The sequence below is a fragment of the Cavenderia fasciculata genome (assembly GCF_000203815.1).
Source record: "Cavenderia fasciculata unplaced genomic scaffold Scf_Dfasci-G-o-80e12.f1-5, whole genome shotgun sequence".
NCBI classification, from domain to species: domain Eukaryota; phylum Evosea; class Eumycetozoa; order Acytosteliales; family Cavenderiaceae; genus Cavenderia; species Cavenderia fasciculata.
In genome coordinates, this window is record NW_004457735.1 from 1792913 (window position 1) to 1816270 (window position 23358).

General features: G+C 38.4%; 8 protein-coding genes across 8 annotated transcripts; 4 read left to right on the plus strand and 4 right to left on the minus strand.

Annotated features, from left to right (window-relative positions):
- Positions 1–27: 27 nt before the first annotated feature.
- On the plus strand, positions 28–4481 carry snwA (nuclear receptor coactivator NC0A-62; the record flags this gene model as incomplete). The annotated part of the gene is made up of 5 exons (XM_004361191.1): positions 28–2215; positions 2296–2384; positions 2417–2721; positions 2792–3821; positions 4362–4481. 5 exons carry the CDS (start codon positions 28–30, stop codon positions 4479–4481), a joined length of 3732 nt encoding a protein of 1243 aa, XP_004361248.1.
- Positions 4482–4667: 186 nt separating this feature from the next.
- Positions 4668–8208, plus strand: gefAA (leucine-rich repeat-containing protein; the record flags this gene model as incomplete). Its single annotated transcript, XM_004361192.1, has 3 exons — positions 4668–4909; positions 5761–7771; positions 7843–8208. 3 exons carry the CDS (start codon positions 4668–4670, stop codon positions 8206–8208), a joined length of 2619 nt encoding a protein of 872 aa, XP_004361249.1.
- Positions 8209–8583: 375 nt separating this feature from the next.
- On the minus strand, positions 8584–10131 carry DFA_05531 (uncharacterized protein; the record flags this gene model as incomplete). The annotated part of the gene is made up of 2 exons (XM_004361193.1): positions 8584–9241; positions 9326–10131. The coding sequence occupies 2 exons, from the start codon at positions 10129–10131 to the stop codon at positions 8584–8586; spliced, it is 1464 nt and encodes a 487-aa protein (XP_004361250.1).
- Positions 10132–10221: 90 nt separating this feature from the next.
- On the minus strand, positions 10222–13313 carry wdr3 (WD40 repeat-containing protein; the record flags this gene model as incomplete). Its single annotated transcript, XM_004361194.1, has 5 exons — positions 10222–10233; positions 10336–11739; positions 11893–12167; positions 12245–12987; positions 13084–13313. The coding sequence occupies 5 exons, from the start codon at positions 13311–13313 to the stop codon at positions 10222–10224; spliced, it is 2664 nt and encodes an 887-aa protein (XP_004361251.1).
- A 332-nt stretch (positions 13314–13645) lies between these two features.
- On the plus strand, positions 13646–15505 carry dcd1A (acid ceramidase-like protein; the record flags this gene model as incomplete). The annotated part of the gene is made up of 3 exons (XM_004361195.1): positions 13646–13649; positions 13884–14014; positions 14213–15505. The coding sequence occupies 3 exons, from the start codon at positions 13646–13648 to the stop codon at positions 15503–15505; spliced, it is 1428 nt and encodes a 475-aa protein (XP_004361252.1).
- A 94-nt stretch (positions 15506–15599) lies between these two features.
- Positions 15600–16814, minus strand: hlcs3 (biotin ligase 3; the record flags this gene model as incomplete). Its single annotated transcript, XM_004361196.1, has 1 exon — positions 15600–16814. The coding sequence occupies one exon, from the start codon at positions 16812–16814 to the stop codon at positions 15600–15602; it is 1215 nt and encodes a 404-aa protein (XP_004361253.1).
- Positions 16815–17017: 203 nt separating this feature from the next.
- On the minus strand, positions 17018–18974 carry DFA_05535 (uncharacterized protein; the record flags this gene model as incomplete). Its single annotated transcript, XM_004361197.1, has 3 exons — positions 17018–18540; positions 18639–18785; positions 18869–18974. The coding sequence occupies 3 exons, from the start codon at positions 18972–18974 to the stop codon at positions 17018–17020; spliced, it is 1776 nt and encodes a 591-aa protein (XP_004361254.1).
- A 630-nt stretch (positions 18975–19604) lies between these two features.
- On the plus strand, positions 19605–20096 carry DFA_05536 (maf family protein; the record flags this gene model as incomplete). The annotated part of the gene is made up of 1 exon (XM_004361198.1): positions 19605–20096. The coding sequence occupies one exon, from the start codon at positions 19605–19607 to the stop codon at positions 20094–20096; it is 492 nt and encodes a 163-aa protein (XP_004361255.1).
- Positions 20097–23358: the final 3262 nt, after the last annotated feature.

Consider the following 23358-nt stretch of genomic DNA (forward strand, 5'->3'; position numbering starts at 1 on the left):
TATATATACAAAGAGAGAGTGATAAAGATGTCTCTTTCATCTTTACTACCACAACCAAAACAAAACTATAAACAAGAGGAAGATCATCCTTTGTTTCAAAAGACAACAATTAATAATAACAATAATAATAATAATAATGTTAGTAACAAAAAGAGTAATATAGTTGTACCACCATACGGTAATAGAAGAGGATATCAACCAAAGAATATACAAGACTTTGGAGATGGAGGAGCATTCCCAGAGATACATATGGCACAGTACCCGTTGAATATGGGTCGCAAGAAAGCTACGACCAACGCGGGTGGCAACTTGTTGGCAGATGCAAAGAAATTGACGAGTAGAGATATAGTAACGGCAAAGGTCGATGAACAAGGGTTGATAAAGTACGACAGTGTACTCGGTATTGACAAGAGCAAGATCGTGTACTCGCAATACAAAGATTTGATACCGACACAGTTTAGTCAGACCGAGTTGGAGAGACCGACCGACGAAGACACTGAAGAGATCACCAACAAGACTAAAGAGGCACTTGAAAAGATCGTCAATCGCAAGATTGCTGTCGCGCAACCCAAAGGCTACGTGGAGAAGCAGGGTGCCATCAGCTATGTAAAATACACGCCCAGCTACCAAGCAGGCGCCACCGACGGTGAGAATCAATCGCGTGTTGTGCGTATGGTCGAGAAGGCACAGGATCCACTCGAGCCACCAAAGTTCAAGATCAGAAAAGAGGCTCATCGTCCACGCTCTCCTCCACCACCAGTCATGCACTCGCCCGAGAGAAAGCTGTCAAAGGCAGAGTTGGACGAGTGGACCATCCCTCCATGCGTCTCGAATTGGGTCAACAATGGAGGTTTCACAATCGCATTGGACAAGCGTCTCATGGCCGATGGACGTCATCTGCAACGACCAGAAATCAACGATAAATTTGCACATCTCTCACAGGCACTCTACATTGCAGAGAATCAGTCGAGAGAAGAAGTAACAGCTCGTGCCGAATTGGAAAAGAAGTTGGCTCAAAAGGACAAGGAAAGAAAACAAGATATGCTCAGAAAATTGGCTGAAGATGTTCGTAATGAACGTTCCTCTTATGGTGGTGGTGGTGGTAGCAGTGCGTCTCGTCATTCTCAACAAGATGATCAAAGCGATGATGAATTGGAAAAGATTCAAATTAAAAGAGAAATTGAAGAAGAAGAAGAAGAAGATAGACGTCCTGTTGATCGTGATGATAGAAGAGATGATAGAGGAGGAAGAGACTATCGTGATGGTGGTGGTAGAGCAGACAATCATCATAACAGAGAAGAGAACAGACATCATGATAGAGACCATCGTAGTGATGATCGTAGAAGAGATGATAGAGACCATCGTGACATTAGAAGAGATGACCATCGTAGTGATGATCGTAGAAGAGATGATAGAGACCACGATAGAAGAGACGATCATAGAGGAGGAAGAGATTACAACAATAGAGACAACAGAGACAATAGAGACAATAGAGACAACTACATTAGAAGAGATGACCGCGATCATAGAGATAGAAGAGATGATACTCGTGGTGATAGAGATAGAAGAGATGACAGAGACCATCGTGGTGGTGACCGTAGAAGAGATGAAGAAGAACAACAAGATAGACATAGAACCAATAATAGTCGAAGACAAAAGGAAGAAAGTGATGATGAAGGATCTGGAGATGAAAGTAAATTGACTGAAAAGGAAAAGAGAGATAGAGATAGAATTAGACTTGAAAAAAAGAGAGAAAGAGAAAGAGAATATCGTTTGGAAGCATCTGGAAAGAAATCCAAGATGACAAGAGACCAAGACAGAGATATCTCTGAAAAAATTGCACTTGGACAAATTACTGGTGTTCGTACCGAAGATTCACTCTTTGATCAACGTCTCTTTAATCAATCAGAGGGAATGTCGAGTGGATTCAATGGTGGTGATGATGAATCCTACAATGTATATGACAAACCTCTCTTTACCGATCGTGTTGCCAATTCAATCTATCGACCTCGTGGTGGTGCATCAATCGATGACGACGCTGAAGCATCGATAGAAGATACACTAAAGACTGCAAGATTCAAGCCACACAAAGAATTTAGTGGTACCGATGCTTCCAAGGTCAGAAGTGGCCCAGTCATGTTTGAAGTTGAAAAGAAGAAACAAAAAGAAGATGATCCATTTGGTATGGATGAATTCCTTTCACAAGCTAAAAAGGGTAAAAATAAACTAATTATAATAATAATCATTTTTTTGTTTAATACATATACATATAAATATCCATTAATCATTATTAAGAAATTATTATTTTATTTAATTTTTATGATCAAAATCATTCGTCATTCGTTCGTTTCAGGTTTCAAAAAAAAAATGGTGTCTTTAGCATAGTTTATTTGATACTACTTCTGTCGTCATGTAGTGTAATGCAAAGAAAGGAGGACAAGAGAGTTTGAAGAGTAAAGAAATGAAAACATCATCAACATGGTTAGCATCATTACCCAATAAGTTTTATGCTGTTGCACCAATGGCAGATGTAACAGATTATTCATTTAGACAACTCATTGCTTTGAAATCAAAAGGTCATCTTTACAAGAACAGTAGTAATAGTACTACTCCTCCTCAATCAACACATATAAGTTGGACAGAGTTTGTTAATGTCAATGGGATGAATTATTATCCTGAAAGATTCATTAAACAAGATTTAGCATTTCATGAAATTCAAAGGTATGAAGAATTGTAATCATTATTATAATTGATCGATACATTGTATATTAACTATGTGTGTATTATTTAGACCTATTGTAGCTCAATTATTTGGATGTGACCCTGAAGCATTTAAAAAGGCGGCCTCATTGGTAAAGGATTTGGGTTTTGATGCAGTTGATATTAATATGGGATGTCCTGTAAGAAAGGTATTGAAACAATCTGCTGGATCTGCATTGATTGTTCAACCAGACCTAGCAAGAGATATTATCATTGCAACAAGAGAAGGTGTAGATAATAGCATACCAGTATTTGTAAAGACTAGAATTGGATTTGAAGAGAATGAAATGGATCGTTGGATACCTCAATTGGTCGATGCACAACCAGACGCTATTTCATTGCACTTGAGAACGAAAAAGGAGTTGTCAGACTGTCCAGCACATTGGGAATTGGTAGATAAATTCATATCAACTGTAGAAGATAGAGTTGGTGGTAGTGCATCAACCCTTAGGAGACCACTACTAATAGCCAATGGAGATATCGATTCAAGACATGAAGCAAAGGAGAAATTGGAATCCTACAAAAGATTGAATGGTGTGATGGTTGGAAGAGGGTTGTACGGCAACCCATGGTTCTTTTGTGAAGATGATAAATACAACTTTGGAAGAGACCAACCTATACCATCTATCAACTCTCAAGAGGCAGTAGACACCATCTATGAAGTATTCAAGACGCTGATTGAGTTTTCAATCATCCTGGAACAGAGACAGAAAAAGGTAGGTCCTTCATTATCGGCACACATCCGGAGGTTATTGTCTCCCGTGAGCCGGCTCGGTATTGCAAATATCGCAGTTCTCAGGTCAACCATTATCGAGTGTCAAAACGTAGACGATATTATCGCTCATGTCAACCTATTTTTGCACAATATCACGTTGAACAGCGATATTGTCAGACAGTCTGCTATCGATGTTAAAAAATCAAACAACCCAACAATTATTGATCATAGTGTTGGGCAACCTTCTAACAACAACAACAATACTACTTCTTCTAGCTTGTCGGTACAATTAAAAGATATTTTGTATGACAAGGAAAATATCAAACAAGGAATTGATGAACAAATTGTCAATATTCTCAATCATATGAGAGAGGAGAAGAAGGTTCTTTGAGGACAGACAGAGGACAAAGAATGATCTGTTCAAAAATACTCAATAACCAACTTTCACAATCATGATGACACTTGTATGGTACGATGTTCAATTAAAATAAATTGTAAATTATCATTAAAATGATATCATTTAATATTATAATAGTGATGTGAACAACAAACATAAATGACTTTTTAAAAAGTATGAGGAGATCTCCTCCTCTACCTTATTCTTCTTTGTCCGCATATAATAATAATATCTGCCTTTATTGTGTGTGTGTGAATATGACAAGGTTTGTCTGTCTGTTCGTTTTTAAAAGAATCTTGTTTTCTTTGCAACAACATGTTTGATTATTATCACACGTTAATGGTTAGGAGAAAAATCCAAACAGGTCAACAGCCAGATTTTTTGTGGGATGGCACCCACAAAAGTAGAAAAAATATCGTCGAGGGCTTGAAATGAGGTCGCTCTCCCTCAATCAATCAAGCAATCACACACCAATAAAAACATTTATAGGGTGTCAACAACAACAACCACATCACAGAAACAACAACCACAAATCAACAACATTGTGTGATAGCTATAGATGTTGTAGAATTAACAAATAATAATAATAATAATAATAATCAAAAATAGAATAATAATTTAATTATAGTAGCACACATAGATAGAGGGATTATCAAAAGTAGAAAGAGGAGGAAGAGGAAGAATAAGAAAAGTAGATTTGATATAAATAGAGCATAGATAAATTTAAGAACAATAAAGCATCAACAATAACAATAGGGAATAATAGAACAACAACAACAAGACAACAACAACATAATGATAAACAGTAGCAATAGCACTATCCAACAACAACAGCAGCAGCAGCAGCAAGGAGGAGCAGTGGGAAGAGGAATGGTACTCACAAATGATACCTTTCTCATGCGAATAAATGAATTAGAGGTAGGTGTCTCTTATTATCATATCATATCACAATATATAGGGAATGAGAGTGTCGGTAGTAGTAAAAGAAGTAGTCAACTCTCTCTCTCTCTCTCTGTCTCACTCAACTGCAGACACTTGTTATTAATAACTACACAGCAAATATGCTAATAACAAAACACCCACACTCAAAAACGCAAACCAACAACAATGCATCGCACAGAGATAGACAGAAATTTCATCTTTTACACTTTTTTTTTTGACAACTACAACTATCACACTGTACACACACAATTGTGAAAGCATGTGAGCTAATAATAATAATTATAGTTATAACTAGTATACTAGTATACTAGTGGGTGGGATCATCCATCATTTTAAATTTAATCCCGATCCATTATCTCTTATTAAATTGATATTCAACTATTTATTATGGACGCACAAATTGATGAATCAACCGACCGACTACTAAAGACAAAGAGGGAAGGGTAGGGTTGAGAATTGATTGATTAATTCGACAGAGAGACATGTGATGGATTGAAATTACTCCCTCACTCAAGAATAATAATATCTATTGATAATTTTCATATTATTATTATTGTGTACTACTACTATTTTTACAACTCTTATTCCACCTTTTACACCATCATCATCACCACCACCACCAGTCTCCCAAAAGCAGTCAAGAGCTCCTCGTTTATCAATCCTTGTCCTTTTTCCTTTTCTTTCTTTTTTTTTTTTTAATCGATATATTATTTACACATCTATAATTTGAATCAATCGATTAAATTGTCGTTATTCCTTTCTCCTCCTTATCCCTTTACTACATTTTCACATACCCTTTACCAAATCATTAAAAAACCTCTTTCCTTTTATATTTTGTTTAGGAACAAAACCAAAAATTGGTCAATAGAGTTGACGAACTGGAAGCAATCAATCAAAGCCTTAAAGTACAACTGGAATATTTCCAAACTAAACTATTGGAATCTAGCTTTGAGGATAACAAAGACCTCTCTTCATGTCTATCAGACATTTATAACAGTTTGTCAATTACCGATATTCAACCAACAACTGCAGAGTCAAACAACAATAATACTGTTGCCAACAAACACATTAGAAGCAAGACGGAAAAGGCATTACCAACTCCACCACCTAGACTTAACCATATTGGTAGCAACGGCCATCCAACAACAACAAATAATAATAATAATAATAGTAATAATAGTGTGATTAGTCCAAGAAGACCAACTTTGCTAACACGTAGCAATTCAGAGACATCTTTTGAATCAAAGATGGGAAATAATCATAATGGTATGTCAGATGACTTGTCTAGTAGTGGGAGTAGCAGCGCAACGACGCCACCCAATGGAAAGAATGGAAATTGGTCGGCTGGAGCAGTCACACCAAAACAAAGATCAGACTCGATCGTTGTCGGTATCAATCCAAACAAGGATCCATTCCAAAGACTAAATAATTCAAGCTCTAGTGGCAGCAGCCTTCCAAGCAGTCCAAATAGAATCCTAAATGGAAGTCCACAAAATTCACGCGAGAACCTAATGAGCCATTCATCGTCCTCTACACCCTCTAACCAATCGCCACCCTATTCTCCCGCCTCGCTGGCTTCATCCACCAACTCGGTTGGTGCTTATCCATACAATAGCGTTCCTGCCGGCAGCTCTGGCAGTGTAAATTCATCACCTCAATTGCTCTCCACCTCACCGTCGGTTGAGCCAATCTCCCTCTCTTCGTCCATCACATCTGCCGACGCCATCAAGCGTCGTCCAGTACCCATTCCATCCATTCCCAACCGTCGTCCACCAAGCCAAACCTCACCCACCACGCCATCGGCACCAATGGCACCATTGCCCTTGGTCAGAACAGCATCGGCCGCACCAAAACCAATCTCTACCAGCCCAAGCAGCTCATACGGCACACCCCCACCCATCGTCCCAAGAACCAGCATTTCAGCATCAACCGATTCCCTGTCCTCATCGGCCGAGGACCTTCAAACAAACGCCATCCTCGAAGAGCCAGAGGAAAACCCAGACGATCCAAACCTAGTTCTCGTTAAAAATGAAAACGGCAACTACTTGGTGCGTGGTGGCACCCTAGAAAAGTTGGTGTTGCGTCTTTCCTATGACAAGTCGCACGACACTGACTTTGCCGCTGCCTTTTTGTTGACCTATCGTTCATTTACCACCCCGGCCGATCTCATGGAGATGTTGATCAAGAGTTACAACTCGATTGGAGGTAGCTCAATAGCCGATGAAAAGAAGAGAAAGATTACTCGTCTCCGTGTTGCCAACGTCGTCAAGATGTGGTTGGGAGAGCATTTCCACGATTTCGAGGAGGATAGTGTCCTTGTCCTCAAGTTGGACCAATTCATCAACAATCAAATTATCCCCGAGATGGATGGCATTGGCAAGAACCTCAAGAAACTTTTATACCACGAAAAGGTTACACCCGTACCAACCTTTTCCTCTGCACCACCACCTAGCCTCGCACCAAAGGCAAAGGATCCTTCGTTTATAGACCTCGATCCAATGGAGGTTGCCCGTCAAATGACCCTCATCGAATCGGATCTCTACAGAAAGATTGATCCAAAGGAATGTCTCAACCAAGGATGGAACAAGACAGACAAGGAAGAACGCTCTCCCAACATTATGGCCTTTATTCGTCGATTCAACGCCGTATCTATTTGGGTGGCCACTGAAGTTGTCAGAGCCGAAAAGATCAAAGAACGTGTCAGCATTGTCAAACGTTTTATCCTCGTTGCCCAAAAATGCAGAGAAATTGGCAACTTTAATGGTTGCATGGAAATCCTTTCCGGACTCCAACAAACATCAGTATATAGACTCAGCAAGACATGGGAAAAGTTAGAATCCAAGCCATTGATCAAGAATGTCTATGATGAATTACTAGACGTAATGGTTAAGTCAAAGAATCATAAAGAATATCGTGCTGCCCTTCATTCTTGTCATCCACCTTGTATTCCATATTTGGTAAGAAGAAAACAAAAAAGAAAAAGAAAACAATAATAATAATAGATACTAATTATATAAATATTTTTTAGGGAGTATATTTAACAGATTTAACATTTATAGAGGATGGTATGAAGAATACATTAAATGGTAGAGACGAATTGATCAACTTTGAAAAGCGTAGAAAGATCTCGGTCGTCATTCGTGAGATTAAACAATACCAACAATCTCCATACAACTTTTCGGTCGAAGAGGTTACCTGCCGATACCTTAAAACCCTTCCAAGCTTTACTGAAAAGGCGTTATACAAAGCAAGTTTAAGTTGCGAAGCAAAGGAATCAAGAAATGGATCAACTGACGGCTCCACCTCTGGTGGCAGCGGTGGTGCAGGACCATCTTTAAAAAAGGAATTATCTCAATCCATTTTAAAGTTTAAAGATTATTTAAATAACAATTAACAAATAACTCATCACAACCATTAATAATAATAATAATATTAATAACAACAAACAATCGTAAATAATAACAAATAATAACAAACTAATCGTAAATAATAGGAATAATAATAAGAATAAGAAATAAGAATCAATGTCACTAATAATAATAATAATTAACTAACCAACACAACAACCAATATTGTATATTTACCTTTTTTTCAATTTAAACAATCCAAATCCCCTCCTATCCTCCTCCTTTTTTTTCACATCTCAACTAACTTACTTATTTAAAACAATACACTAATGTTTCAAACATAAGAGTATTGTACTTCACTAAAACAACAAAAGTTTAATAAATTTATACTTATCGATAATAATTTATGTGCATAAGCAATATTATTTATTTAAAAGATGGTTAATGACAATACCAGCCGACACTGATGCATTTAAACTCTCTAGTTTGGGGTTTGCCTTGTTTGAGACTGGGATCTTTACAGTTTCATCACATTCCTGAATAATATTATCCGATACACCAAAACCTTCATTGCCAATAACAAGAATAGTAGGTTGGGTGAGTTTTACACTATTTAATGGTTTGCTGTCTTCGCCTAAGCTAGTTCCCATGATTTTCCAACCATTTTCCTTTGAACCTTTGAGGAAGCCATACATGGACATGGTTTTGTAGATTGGTGTGTCTTCAAGTGCACCAGCACTAGCTTTAGAGGCCACCGGTGTGAGCGGGGAGGAATGCTTGTCGGTGGTAACAACACCGCTGACACCAAAGAAATGACAGGTTCTGATAATGGCACCAGTGTTTTGTGGATCCCAAATCTCGTCTAGTGCAACAACCAATGGTGGTGACTTTAGTTTATCCATTGCTTCCTTTGTAATGACTTGTAGTTTATCAATTGATTCAGCAGTCAATGGTGAACAGTCCATTACCATTCCATTATGTACATTCCATTTTGAAAAGGTATCCAATAATTGTTTTTTAACTGGGTATACAGGTACTCCCAATTCTTTACATTTTTTAATTATTTCTTTTACTGCTTTTCTATTAAATAATAAATAATATAAAATATAATTAGTTTTTAATCCTTCTTATTTGTGTTGATTTAAAATCTTTGTGGCAACATACACATTTTTCTTATCATTGTATCTTTCAACTTCATTTTCTTCTTCTTCTTGTTCATTTTCTCCATCAAAGACTACTTCACCTTTTCTTTTAGGATCTGGTTGAGTATCTAATGATTTGAGAGTACCAAACTTTAATCTTGAATAGGTAGAGTCCAAAAGATAGAGAGCATTAAATGAACGATTATTGGCAAATATTGAAATCCAAATTGGATTCAAACCAAACAATGCTTCACCTTGAATTTGATATTTTTCCTTTTGTTGTTGATTGATTCGGTCCATTTCTTTTAGATAATCATTCTTTTCACCATCAAAAGAACGATCGTTGTTGTACTTTTTGAAAGAAGATGAACGATCTCCTCTACCAAAACTCCTATTACCACCATCATCAATTGATCTATCTCTTCCATATCTCTTATTACTACCACCATCATTAAATGGTCTCTTTTCAAATGATGATCTATTTTCAAATGATGATGATCTCTTTTCTTCATGTTGATAATCAAGAGAAGGTTTTGTAAATCTTTGCTTGTGTTCTCCATTATTATTATCACCACCATCTTTTATAATAGTAGTACTACTACTACTATTATTATTGTCTCGATTGTTGTTAGGAGTGAAACTTCTTCCTCTTCTTTGACCACCATTTTCTATAGATTCAGAAGACGAGTTTCGATTGTTTCTTCTATTGTAATCATCTCCAGATCTCTTGAATCCAATCGTTGAATATGAGCATACTTGTAGAGTTATACTACAACTATAACTATTTACCCTTAAAAGAGTTGTCTTTTGAACTATTGATTTAAACATAATTAATAGTTTAAAAGTTTTAATAAGATTCAAAACGAAAAAAAGAAAACTGATCGATTGACTTTTACACAAATAATATATGAAAATTAATTAAATTCTATTCTTTTATATAAAAAAAGGGATGGAGATGATCATAGCGGTAAACAGGAGTTAATAGTTTTAATATATAACCTAAATTTATTTATTTTATTTTATTTTATTTACTTTTCTTTTATTCTTCTTTTCTTGAATCTTTTTCTTTTTCTTTTCATCTTGTTTAACCTTTTGTTTTTCTTCTTGTTCGGTAAGGATTCTGTTTCCAGTGAAAAAGGTGTGAGCTTGGACGATTTCAATTTCACGCTTGAGGTAACCCATGGCGGCACGATTGAAGCCAATGTAGTCACGTTGACGTTGGAGACGATCCTTGATGAGCTCGTTCAACTCCTTGAGGACCAATGCCATGTCCTCGCTGATTGAAAGATGGTTTTGATGAGTTTGTACAAGATAAAAGACGCAACGAGAGATGAGTTCGACATTGTAGGCTCGACGAAGCCATTTGATACAATATTGGAAAAAGACTTTGAGGTCGGTGAAGGGGAGGACCATCAACGACTCTTCCAAGTCACCAGCACGCACCTTGCGTACCTTTTCCCAGAGGTAGTCTTCGATATCCTTGCCAAACAAAAAGATGTTGGCTTCGAATGGAGCAATCGACGATGGAGGTTGACCATCCTCGATCTGCTTTTGTACGTCTCTTTCGTGATCCAAGATACGTTGACGTTCGTTTTCGACGAGGATCATTGCCTCGATAATCTCTTCTCCGGCAATGACCGAGTCGATGGTTTGCTTGGACGCCTTGCCATGCTCGTCTTTTTCAGCCAACATTTCTTGGGTACGCACACGAGAGTTGTCTTCGAGTGTCAATTCCCAGTCCTTTTCCAACTCGATTTGCTTGTCTGACTCGGGGAAGAGTGGTTCTTGCGATTGGTTAAAGACACGGATGGAACGGTCGTGACTGCCCGTCATGAAAAAGGTGCCGGTCGAGCCGATGGCCAACGCCCAGACCTCGCTGTGGTGGGCGGCGATCGACTGGATCTGCTCGAATTTGTCGCAGTCCCAGATCTTGATCTTGGCGTCCTTGGAGACTGTGATGGCGTGATGTGTCTTGGGGATGAATCCGACCTGCATGATCGAGTCGTCGTGTGCAAACATGGACTTGTGGCAATCACCATAGTCGAGACCCCAGATACGGATGTTCTTGTCGGCCGAACCCGTCACGACAAGTGTACTGTCGTCCGAGATGTCGAGTGTCATGACAGGCAACTTGTGTCCGTACAGCGACAGATGGAACTTGAGTGTGTCGGCGTAGAACAGCTTGACGGTGTTATCGAGCAATGCAACAGCCAAGAAACGACCGTCCTTGCTAAACTTGACCGAAAGAACGTCAGTCTCCATCGCCAGTGTTTGTGTATGGGTAAGTGTCAGCTTCTTGCTCGACACCATGGTGTCTTGGTCAGTCTGCTCGGCAATTTCAAACTCCCAAAACTTGATGGCCTTGTCACCTGAAACCGAGACCAACCCGCTTTGATCGGGCATCAACGCAATGCTCCAGACTTCGGCTTCGTGAGCCTTGATCGATTGCAAGTGCTCGGCCGACGACAACTCAAACACCTCGAGTGTGCCAGACTTGGTACCGACGATAACATGCAAGTTTCCCGGCACAAACAAAGTGCACAGGCCATAGTCGCAGTCAAACGATCTGATGCACTTCATCGTCTTTACATTCCAAATCTTGAGAGAGTCGCTCGACGTCGATGCCAACAAGGCGTCGTTGGTACTCATAACCAACGATCTCACGTCACTACGATGACCCTGTTGATCCAACGTTGCTATCGCAGTACATCCCTCCTCTTTAATCTCATACTCTACCATTGAATTACCCATCAACGTAACAATCAACTTGTTCCAATGACTATTTACACCAAATGAAAATCCTCTAATCTTTGATGGTGTCTTTACAGTCTCTGTATGATTATATTCATCTTTTACATTTAATTCTAGAACCAAATAAATATTAATATACATCTCTCTTTTTTTTTGTCTCTATTTTCTTTTCTTTTTGTTTGTTTCTTACGTTTCTTTTGTCTATGTTGTTCTTCTAATATTTTTCTTGGAGTAATTGAAAATATATCCATAAAACGAGCGGTTGATTGACAGATCAATACACGATTGGTGGAATCAAATCTAACACTTGAATAGGATTCACCTTTGCATGCGATCGATCCATAATACTTTGCAAAATCTTCTCCATTTTGATGAACGATTTCTTCGTCCTCTTCTCCTCCATCCTTTTGTAGATCCAAGTTGGCACCTTTGTTGATTGGAACGTTGACAGAATAGTTGAATGAATTCAATAGTTGGATACCATCTCTATCCTTTTCGTCTTGTGCAGCGAGTTGGGTGTGAATTCTCCACACTCTAATCATACTGTCCGATGTACAACTAACCATACGTGTTTCATTGGCGTTAATGTCGAGTGACCAAATTGGATTACGATGGCCGACAATAGTCTGTACACAATGTTGAGTCTCTGTCTCCCAAATCTTGATGAGACCATCCTTTGAACAACTAATCATATGATTGGAACGTTCGAGTAGACGTACCTGTGTAACAACGTCACGATGACCACGTAAACGATATAAACCAGCTTCTGTAATAACATCCCATATAATAATCTCTGTATCTCTACTACCCGATACCAAATTTGAACCCAATTTGTTAAAATGTAAACAAGTAACTGCTGCACGATGACCATTCAACACAGAAATCAAACTATAATCTTGTAAATTCCATAATCTAATTGCTCCATCTGTATATCTACACAAAATAATAAGAATAATAAGAATGTATATAATTAGAATAATGTGTATGTGTATGTGTATGTGTTGTTATTGTTATTGTCTCTCTACATACCCAGCAGCTAATATATTTCCATCGGTAGTTTGAGCAACAGATGATACCTCTGATTTAATGTCATCTTCAAATAACCATCTCTGTACAACACCCTGTCTTATATTCCATATAGCTATACGTTCACCACAACCAGTGATTGCATATTTGCCCGATGTATCCAACAATGATTGTGTAGTCGAGATGGTACCAAACAAATCTTGTTGTACATATTTTAAATATGATTTAACCATTCTCTCTCTTATTTATTTATATAAAAACAAAGAAAAAGGATATGGTTGATATATATAAAGGATAAAAGAAGATTGTTGTTTATAAAGTACTTGATACTCTCAAATGGGGTGGTCTATGAAAAAAACGAAAGAGACGAGGAACGCGAAAATGTTTTTTTTTTTTTGAATTATTTTTATTTCTTTTTTGGGACTGTTAACACAATAAATATGTAATAATAATAACTTAAGTAATAACATTTTACATTAATAAATATTTATAGAATAATAGAATTAATTATCTATAAAGATAAATATCTTGATCTATTTGTATTGTGTTTTTGATTTTTTTTTAAATGGGTAAATTGGATTGTCAAAGTTCCCACCCTCATTGCCATTTTCATTTTAATTTGGTAAAGTGTGTTGTGATTGAATCATTCATTATCTATCTGTCTTGCTAATCATTCTTTTATTCTTTTCAATGATGAGGTCATCAAAGATGTCTGTAGTTTGACTCTACTTACAATTGGGAAATTGCTCAGCTACAGTTGATCGATCGCGCAACAAAGATATTTTCAAAATTTCTTTCTATAGTTGACCTCGAAGAATGGGGAGAGCGATTCAATAGCTTTTTAGAGACAGACAGACATAGACACACAGAAGATATACTTCTTATTTTATACTATTTAATCAACCAAGCATCTTTTAGTAGTGTTGTTCATAAAGTATTATAGAGTAGATACCACCTGCCGATTCGTCAACAACAATCCTCCTACTACTTCTCTATTTTTTGCTTTTTCAGTACAAATATCTCTTGTCACTCAATTTGCTTTACGATTCGAATCATCATTCTTTTGTTTACTCTTTTTTCTAAATTTACTCAACACCTCTATATATATTTATAAGATATATAATCAAAAAAGATGATGAAATCAATGATTATATTAATTATAACAACATTGTTATTAACAATTGTTAATGCACAATGCCCAGGCAATCCAACTGGTATTCCAGTATACACAGAGTCTGCAATCTATTTGAATGCAACCACTAATGGCAAGCTCTATGTGACTGGACCAGCAGACAACCAAGTCAACATTCTCCAAGTGTACGGCACTGCCTACGAGCGTGGTTATGCTCACGGTGTCTTGTTGCGTGGCGAGGCCCAAGAGATCTATGCTGTCTTTTTCGAGTTTGTCACCGACATGGTCAACGAGCTCGTCGAAAAGTACGCCAAGTTCATCCCATTGTGGTTGGTCGATTTGATTGAGCGTGCTGGCATTGGCGCTGCTCTCGACATTACAGCCGACCTCACCAAAAAGTACACACCCCAACACTTTTTCGACGAGATGCGTGGACTTGCCGACGGCTCTGGTCTGCCCTACCAAACCGTTCTCCGTCTCCACATGTTCCCCGAGTTGATCAAGGCCGCCTGCTCGATGGTCGGAGCCTGGGGTGACGCATCGATCGACGGTAACCTCTACCAACTACGTGCTTTGGACTTTAAGCCAGAGACACCACTCCGTCTGCATCCAGTGGTCATCGTGTCGCATCCAACCGACGGTGGAGACACTTTTGCCACCTTGTCGTGGGCTGGTTTCCTCGGTGCCTTGACTGGATACTCTCAACGTATGGGTATCTGTGAAAAGTACTGGTTTGCCTACAACGGCACTTCCTCGCGTGAGGGATACCCATGGCACTTCCTCTTGCGTGACATCCTCCAATTTGACAACAACCCAGACGAGGCTCTCACCCGTATCATCAACGCCGAACGTACCTGCTCCATCTATGTCGGTCTCGGTACCAACGCCACCAACGATTTCCGTGCCGTCGAGTACTCTCACCAAGTTGTCCGTGTCTTTGACGACCAAACCCCATTCCCAGCCTTTGCTCCACCATCGGCCGCACATCCACTCATCAAGGACGTCGTCTACATTGACAAGCACGTTCAACCTTCCAACGACCCATGTATCGGCAGCGTACTCCAAAAGAATCACGGTCAAATCAACGTGCAAACCTACATTGATCTCACCGCCCAAGAGCAAACTGGTGATCTCCACATTGCCATCTACGACTTTGCCGCCAACCAAATGTTTGTTTCCGTAGCCACCCAACAAGGTCCATACCCACCACCTGCCAATTTTACTCTTGTCCCAGCCTATGCAAGACAATTCCTTCAAATTGATTTAGAATATTTCTTTAATGAATCAATTTAAACAGAGGAAATCTTTTTTTTAAAACAAAATGAAATAAATCAAAATTAGGTATAAATTAAAAAATTAGTTTGTTTTCTTTTATTTTATTATTTGTTTATTGTATTGGTTCTTTTTTCTTTAAAGTTAATTGATTAATGTCAAATGAAGTACCATCTGGATGAAGTTCATAGGATGTGGCACCAACATGACCATTTGCATTACATTCACGTGCCAATAGATACCCATTGTCTGCTAAACCTTCGACACGTACAGTGATGTTTTGGCTTTCGAGTTTGACGATTTGACCACTATGCATCCATGCACGTAGGTAGTCTTGTTGCATTGGTTTGAATCCATTTTGGGTAAATGTAAGATAGAGTGATTCAAATTCCTTCATAAAACGGGCCAATACCAACTCTCTCGTAAACAAACCAGTTTGAGAAGCTTGTGCATCGAGACAAGTAGATGGTTCACTATTGGTAACATTGATACCAATACCAATGACAACATCAAAAGATCCACCAAAGTAGTTACTTTGACACAAGATACCACCAATCTTTTTACCACCACAATATACATCGTTGGGCCATTTAAGACGAACAGGCTCTTTCATCTTGGGACATATACTATCGACAGCTTTAACTAGTGCCAATCCAGATACATATTGTAGGAATGGTAGTTTACTACCATCACTCTCTCGACACTTGAATGAAAACACCAAACATCCTTGTGGCGATGTCCACATGTTTTGGCCTCTTCCAACAGCACTGTTTTGAAGATCAGCAACCATCACCAAACCAGGTGTAGTGTATGTAAAATATTTTAGCATAAGCTTTTGAGTTGATGAAAGGTGTTGTCCATAGATTAAACATTTACCATAAAGTATAGTTGATAGATTCTTGAAATAATCTTTAACATGGAATGCAGTTGGTATAGATGATTGAGTATTTGCATCTTCTTCACTTGCAATATATAATGAGAATTGGTCTTGTACAACTCCACCACCACTGTTGACAACAGCTTCCTGAGGTTTCAAAGTTGTTGTAGTCTCCATGATGGTTGATACCGGTTGTCCTGGGTATTGAGGTGTTGCAAACATTCTTTTAACATCATCACATCTAATTGGTGGATCAGCGTATAAATATGCATGTTCATTATTACTACTAGTCATCTTTTCCTTGTTTATAAATATTATTCTTTTAATCTTTTCTTTTGTAGTACTACAATATTTTGATGATTGTGATGATAAAGGAGGTACAATTGATATTAAAAATGTGACTAAAGGACGGTACGAGTTATAAGTTAGTCCTACACCTTTAAATAATAACATGTACGTATCTTCTTCTTCTTTTAACAATACAACGAACTTTAGTGGGATGTCCCAAGAATGATGACCTTTCCGAATTCGGCAATTTAATTTAATTTAAATTTAAAATTTCATCAGATTACAATCTCTACGTACGTCTTTGAAACCATTAGTATCATTTGTCTTGTTTTATAGTTTGTATTATTATTTATTTGTTTTATTTGTTTTTAGGCATATTTAGAATGTAACCATAAACTATCATGAACTTGATTTCTATTGTTACCAACAAATTCAAAGTAGAGATCGGTCATATTGGCATAGAGACGAGTGTAACCGTATTGAGCAGAGGCACGGAAGATAGAGTAGGGTGGTTGGTCTTCGTGACCGGATCCATCTTTAATGTCGGAACCATCCCAGGTGGTTTGGTAAGTGTTACCGGCCATACCAATGACAATGTGGACGGGCGCATCATTGTCGGTTGGGGCACAGGTGAGGTTGTACATACCGCACATACGTTCGTAGGTGTGGACGTGGCCAGTGAGACAGAGGTTGACGTCATACTGGAGTAAAAGAGGTTCGTAGGTTTCTTGGAGGTTTTTGTACATGCCAACCTCTGATCCCTCCCATGAACTACCGTAAATGGGACGATGGCCGGTAAAGATGACCCATGGGGTGAGGGTACGGTTGACAGACTCGAGATCCTGAACGATCCAGTTGTACTGGTCCGATCCGACGAGGAAGTCATGTTCAGCCGACATGATGACGAAATGGACGGTACCGTAGTTGTAGCTGTACCAGAGGTTACGTTGGGGGGTACCCTCGGCACCTTGCATGTGGTAACGCACGCTGTAGGGCACACCGCACTCGCCACCGCTGTCGCTGCCATAGTTGGACCATGAAGGTGCGAATGGCTGGCCGACATAGTCGTACTCGTGATTACCGATGGTTACTTGCCACGATGACATGCTAGCAACCTCTTCAATCATGTCGTGGTAATAGTCCCATACAAAGGCCTTGCCACGTGCATACGAGATATCACCGATATGGTGAATATTCCAAGGTGGTGGAATATTGCTGTCTTCAGAGATCTCCTTACCAATCTTTTTAAAGAACGATGATTGTGCGGGTGGAGTAGTGACAGTGGTGTATATATTGGCAACAGTCTTGATCGATGGTGGTTGTGTCTCCAGATTACCAATAAACTGTGTCTGCAAACCCAAATCACCAAACGCTACGATAAAGGCTTCTGTGCCAAGTTCTGGTGCTGACATAAAGTTGTAAGTGTTTGCCGACATTCCACTACCCTTGCTACCAAACTGGTAGAAATACTGTGAAGCGGGGTTCAAGCCGGCCATGACGATATCGTGGATATAGCCGGGGTCACGGAAATAGTCAGTGTCGTTGGCAGGTGCTGCACACATTTGTGTGATCGAGTAGGTGACTGTTGTGCCATAGGCAACGTGGTCGAGGTTCGATGGGTCGGTACCATAGTATGCGACGGGTGTATCATTAGTGCCCGACACAAACATCAGACGCATCTCACTAGTAATGTTGGTCAATGACAAGTATGCCTTGCTTGGTTCATTCAAATTCTCAAATGTCACTTGATTGCTAGTTGCAACGGTAGTGAAATTAAGACCTTTAATCTTCATTGACCCAGTTGAATTTCCAGGTGTCCATACTCTAAATACATATTCTGAACGAACATTTACCAATGGTACACTTACACTTCCATATCCTTGTTTCCATGCTACACATCGAAACAAAAAAAAAAACAAAAAGGAGAAAGGAGAAAGGGTTAGCATATAGCATATTCTTTCTCTTTATGTTGTTGTTATTGTTACTTACAAGTAGCATTTGACATCATAAGGAAACCAATTGGAGTAAGTGGATTAGACTCTGGTGGATAGTAGATAGCAATGATATCATACGGTGTTGGTGATGTCATACCAGTCCACTTTAATTCTACAAAATCACCTGTTGTTGAAAGTACAGCTAAATATAGGTTAGAGATAGAAAGAAGATAATTAGCCATCTTGTTTATTTGTTTGCGGGTATGTATGTATATATGTACATACTTGGAGATGCAGTAATTACAGCTTCGGAGTTTGGTGTTTGTGCTTGAGATACACCGACAATGACGATGGCTACAACAAGCAACAATTGTAATAGTACACTCTTCATCTTATATGTGTCTATCTATCTATACACTACTATATCTAGAGGTTGTACAAATAAATAATAATAGGACTAAGGAGGAAGGAATAAATAAATAAAAGACTTTAGGGCTAACTGTCAAAACTACTGACAGGGGCTGCGAAACGATGAAAAAGATTCAAGTGGAGGGATATTTGGTCTTCAAACCCGAAAACGCACTGGGCAATTTCGCGCTCAAGATTCCATCGGTCCCCAGTAATACCGTCGTCGTTAAACGAACAAAATTAATTCGTTTGGGAAATCACTCAACCTTGTAACTTGAGTTTGAGCCGAGATCTAAAAGATGATGATGGTGATGATATTATTTAAAGAATAGATATATACTACTACTACTTCTACTACTATGACGAATAAAATGTAAAATACTGATGTGTGAATGAAATATTTTAATATTAATATTTTAATATTGAGAAATGAACAGCACAGAGAGATGAAGTTGTCGGGTGTTGTTGTCAAGATTTATTTGCTTTGTTTTAGAGAAGAGATATACACTAGATAGATACGCGATCAATGTCACAAGAACTTAAAATTATACTAGGATCAAGCTCAATATGGAGAAAGAAGGTGTTGAGTGATATGGGATACACCTTTACAACAATGTCACCTGATATCGATGAGAAGGCAATTAGACACGCCGATGCAAAGACATTGACTCTTCTCATCTCTAGAGCAAAGGCTGATGCTTTGGTTGACAAGGTCACCGAACCATCTCTACTCATTTGCTCGGATCAAGTCATCGTACACAATGGTGTGATTCGCGAGAAACCAGTCACTGCAGACGAGTGCAGAGAGTATTTGCGTAGCTACGAACACAGTCCTGCTGTGTGTGTCGTGTCAGTCGTTGTTGTCAACACACTCACTGGCAAGCGTGTTGAAGGCACCGATATAGCCACTCAACACTTTAACAAGATTCCTGAACACGCCATCGAAGCACTCATTGCTCAAGGCGATGTTATGCACTGTGCAGGTGGGTTCACTGTCGAACATATGGAAGAATACACCAACCGTCTAGAAGGCGAGATTGAATGTGTAACTGGGTTACCAAAGACTTTAACTGTTAAACTTTTAGAGGAAGCAAAGAGAGTTTAAAACTTTAAATCAAACACCACAAACAAACAAACACGATAACGATAATGATGATATCAACCAAACAACAAACACAAACACCAACACCAACCAACCAACCAACAAAACAAAACAAAACAAAACAATAGCAATCAAATTAATTTAACCAATCAAATCCAAATCAATTACCCAAAAATATATTATTATTATTATTATTATTATTATTATTGTTTAAATCTACCTTACTCACCACGACAATTCATGGTGGTGTAGAGCAAGAAGAAGTTTAGACCATCATTTCCTCTTTCTCTCTTTTCTGTGGATCAGATCAAAACAACCCTCATCCAGCAACTTTGTACCTTGTGAATGATTCGAAATAGGCTGACTCTCCACATCCACAACCAACAACAACAGCGTTGCAATAAAATGATCGATACCAATCCAAACCAAACCACGCTACCCACCACCCCCATCACCTCACACCTTCCTCTTCCTCATCTGTCTCTCTTTAAAAATCATAATCATTTTAAAATTATTTATCCTTGGCATTCTACCAATGAGCGAAATTCAAACTGTTCAATGATTTGATGCCATCCCATCCTTAGATGTTTACGTAATTGAAATAATCTGTGTATGTTGAAACAAAGAAGAAAAAGAGAGAGAGAAATAGAGAGATGGAAAGGGGCAGGTGGGTTATACCATTTGGCCAGCTGTTATTTTCCCATAATCCCCATTGCTTTTAGTTTGGAGGGTCGATGATGATGATTCTCAACCCAATGCAATATTACCATATTTGGTGATCATGTCTATTTGGCAATATCCCATTTTAACAAGAAAGGAAACTAAACCAAAATAAGAAATTGAACTCTTTTATCCTTTTTAAAAGAAAAACACATCGCACTGACATCAACATCAACAACAACCCACACTCACACAGACACAACGATACATACTTGTGTGTGTGAGTGATCACTAAATTGTTAGTCAAGGATCTATAAAATGGATGACGCTACTTTTTAAACCTCTTACCTCTACGGCAATGGGGCCGTCTCGAACCTTTTAGGACTTATGTACACCCTAACCCACAAATCTCCAACATACTTGGAGGAGAGTGGGGAGATTTTTGTCAAAAAAGTCAATGAATGCCCCTTACCTTACCTTACCTTGCACACCCCTTTAAAACCATATTTCTCGCACGTACACTCATTCATCCTATCATTCGACTTTTGGTCAACAGATTCTAGCTTTAGTGTAATCGATATGATCAGATCTCACAAAACTAATCTACAAGTTGTCACCATCCCCAACCAACCTATCCAACAACACTTTCTTTAAGATTGTTGTTGTTGTTTTCAGTGTCCAACCAATCAAACACACAACATCTATTCAACCACAACTACAGTAAACTAGTATTTAACAGAAATACAAGAAAGATCTCCCCCTCTTCTTATTCTCCTCCTCCCCTCCTCCCTCCTCCCTCCTCCCTCCCTCCCCTCTTCTCATTCTTTCAATCCGTCTTTGACCAAACCCATCCATCCTTATCTACCAAACCAACTATGAATGTTCAGAAATAACTACTACATACACTACCTACTACTACTTTATATACAATATATCCATTAAATCAATAATCTGTAGTTTCTAGAGAGAGAAAGAAAGAGATCAGAATACAGACAGACAGACAGATAGATAGATTCATTCGTTTACTTATTCAAAAAGGTGAATATCAAGCAAGCAAGCAATCGATTGATCAATCAATCAATTACATTATATTAGCATTTGTCTGCGAATAGATTGAACAACAACAGTACATCACCATCACTCGACAAGATTGGTTTCCTTTCTTGGCACTAGTTTGTTTAGTTTCAATCAATTTACTACCATATATCTGATCAGATTTCATCGATCAACTCGGTTTAGTTATTATATATATATATCTCTCTCTCTGACCAATCAATCGGATGGATCGTTGTTTGTTTCATCATTATCGATATTTATCAATACATTATTATTATTACCACACACAACCACAAATGAAAATGAATATGAAAAAAGAGATAATGCACAACCATCTTAACACACACACACACGCACATACACATTCATATCAAAGATGGATGGGTGGATGGTAGATGGATATTGTTTTGATACTAACCACTACCACCATCAAGATGATGAAGAACAAAAGAAGAAGAAGAAGAAGAAGAAGAAGAAGAATTTAATTTCCCTGCACTTGTTTTATTTGTTAAAATCTCCCATTGTTGTTACTACCATTACTACCATACTACTACTGCTTACTACTATTCTTGCGAACTACCATCCAACAAAAACACACAACACATCCCTAATCTTTTTTGATTTGTCAGAAAGTGTTTTTGGGAGATCATCATCATCGTCGTCAGCACCCAGCAACCAGTGACTCCACACACAACCAAGCAACATTATATATATAAACAACATCAAAACCACAAGAATAGAACGCCACCAACAAAATATCATCATCATTTTAAAAAAATAATTTCCCGTTTTTTTGGTTGTTTGGTTATAAATAGATAAACCGACCAATTAAGGGAGTATCCCAAAAGAAGAGAGAGCGAAAGAATTGACAATCAATTTCTAGATAACTCGAGTGATCAATCTAAAAAAAGTAAAATGTATATAAAAGTAACAACAACAACTAATAACCAATAATGAATAATGATTGAAACCAATCAATCCCCATCGACACACAAAACAACATAATATTATTATTATTATTAGGGTGGTGTGTATGTAAATAGAAAAGGCAAGCCTCGGTGTAAAGGGGTTCCGAGCCACCAATCTTTTTTGCCCATTTCATCATCATGACCAATCAAAATCAGTTTGGGACACTCAATCAATCAATCAAATTGATACAGAATCTCTTGTTTTCTTTTCTTCTTGCACAGGTGGTATTGTTTCAGCTGCTTGCAACGATCATCCATCTTGCGATTTTACCTTTTATCGTCGCTTGCTTTTTTTAAACAGCTCCTCTTTTTTGTTCTGTTCTCAACACCCAATACGCGCATTTCGCTAGCCAACCATTTATTCAGCGATCTTCGAGTTGAGCCCAAACCAATCCACTTTTTTTTTTGGGATGTACAACAACAACAAAGGCTCATCCTACATATCATTTTGATTGTTCAAAACTGTTTTACGAGGGGTCATGATTGGGCAAACAACTTACCGTGGTGTGGATTCCCGCTATCTTTGCTGATGACATTCAAAATAAAGAATCCTTGCCCTACCCCATGCATCTCATTGTTGT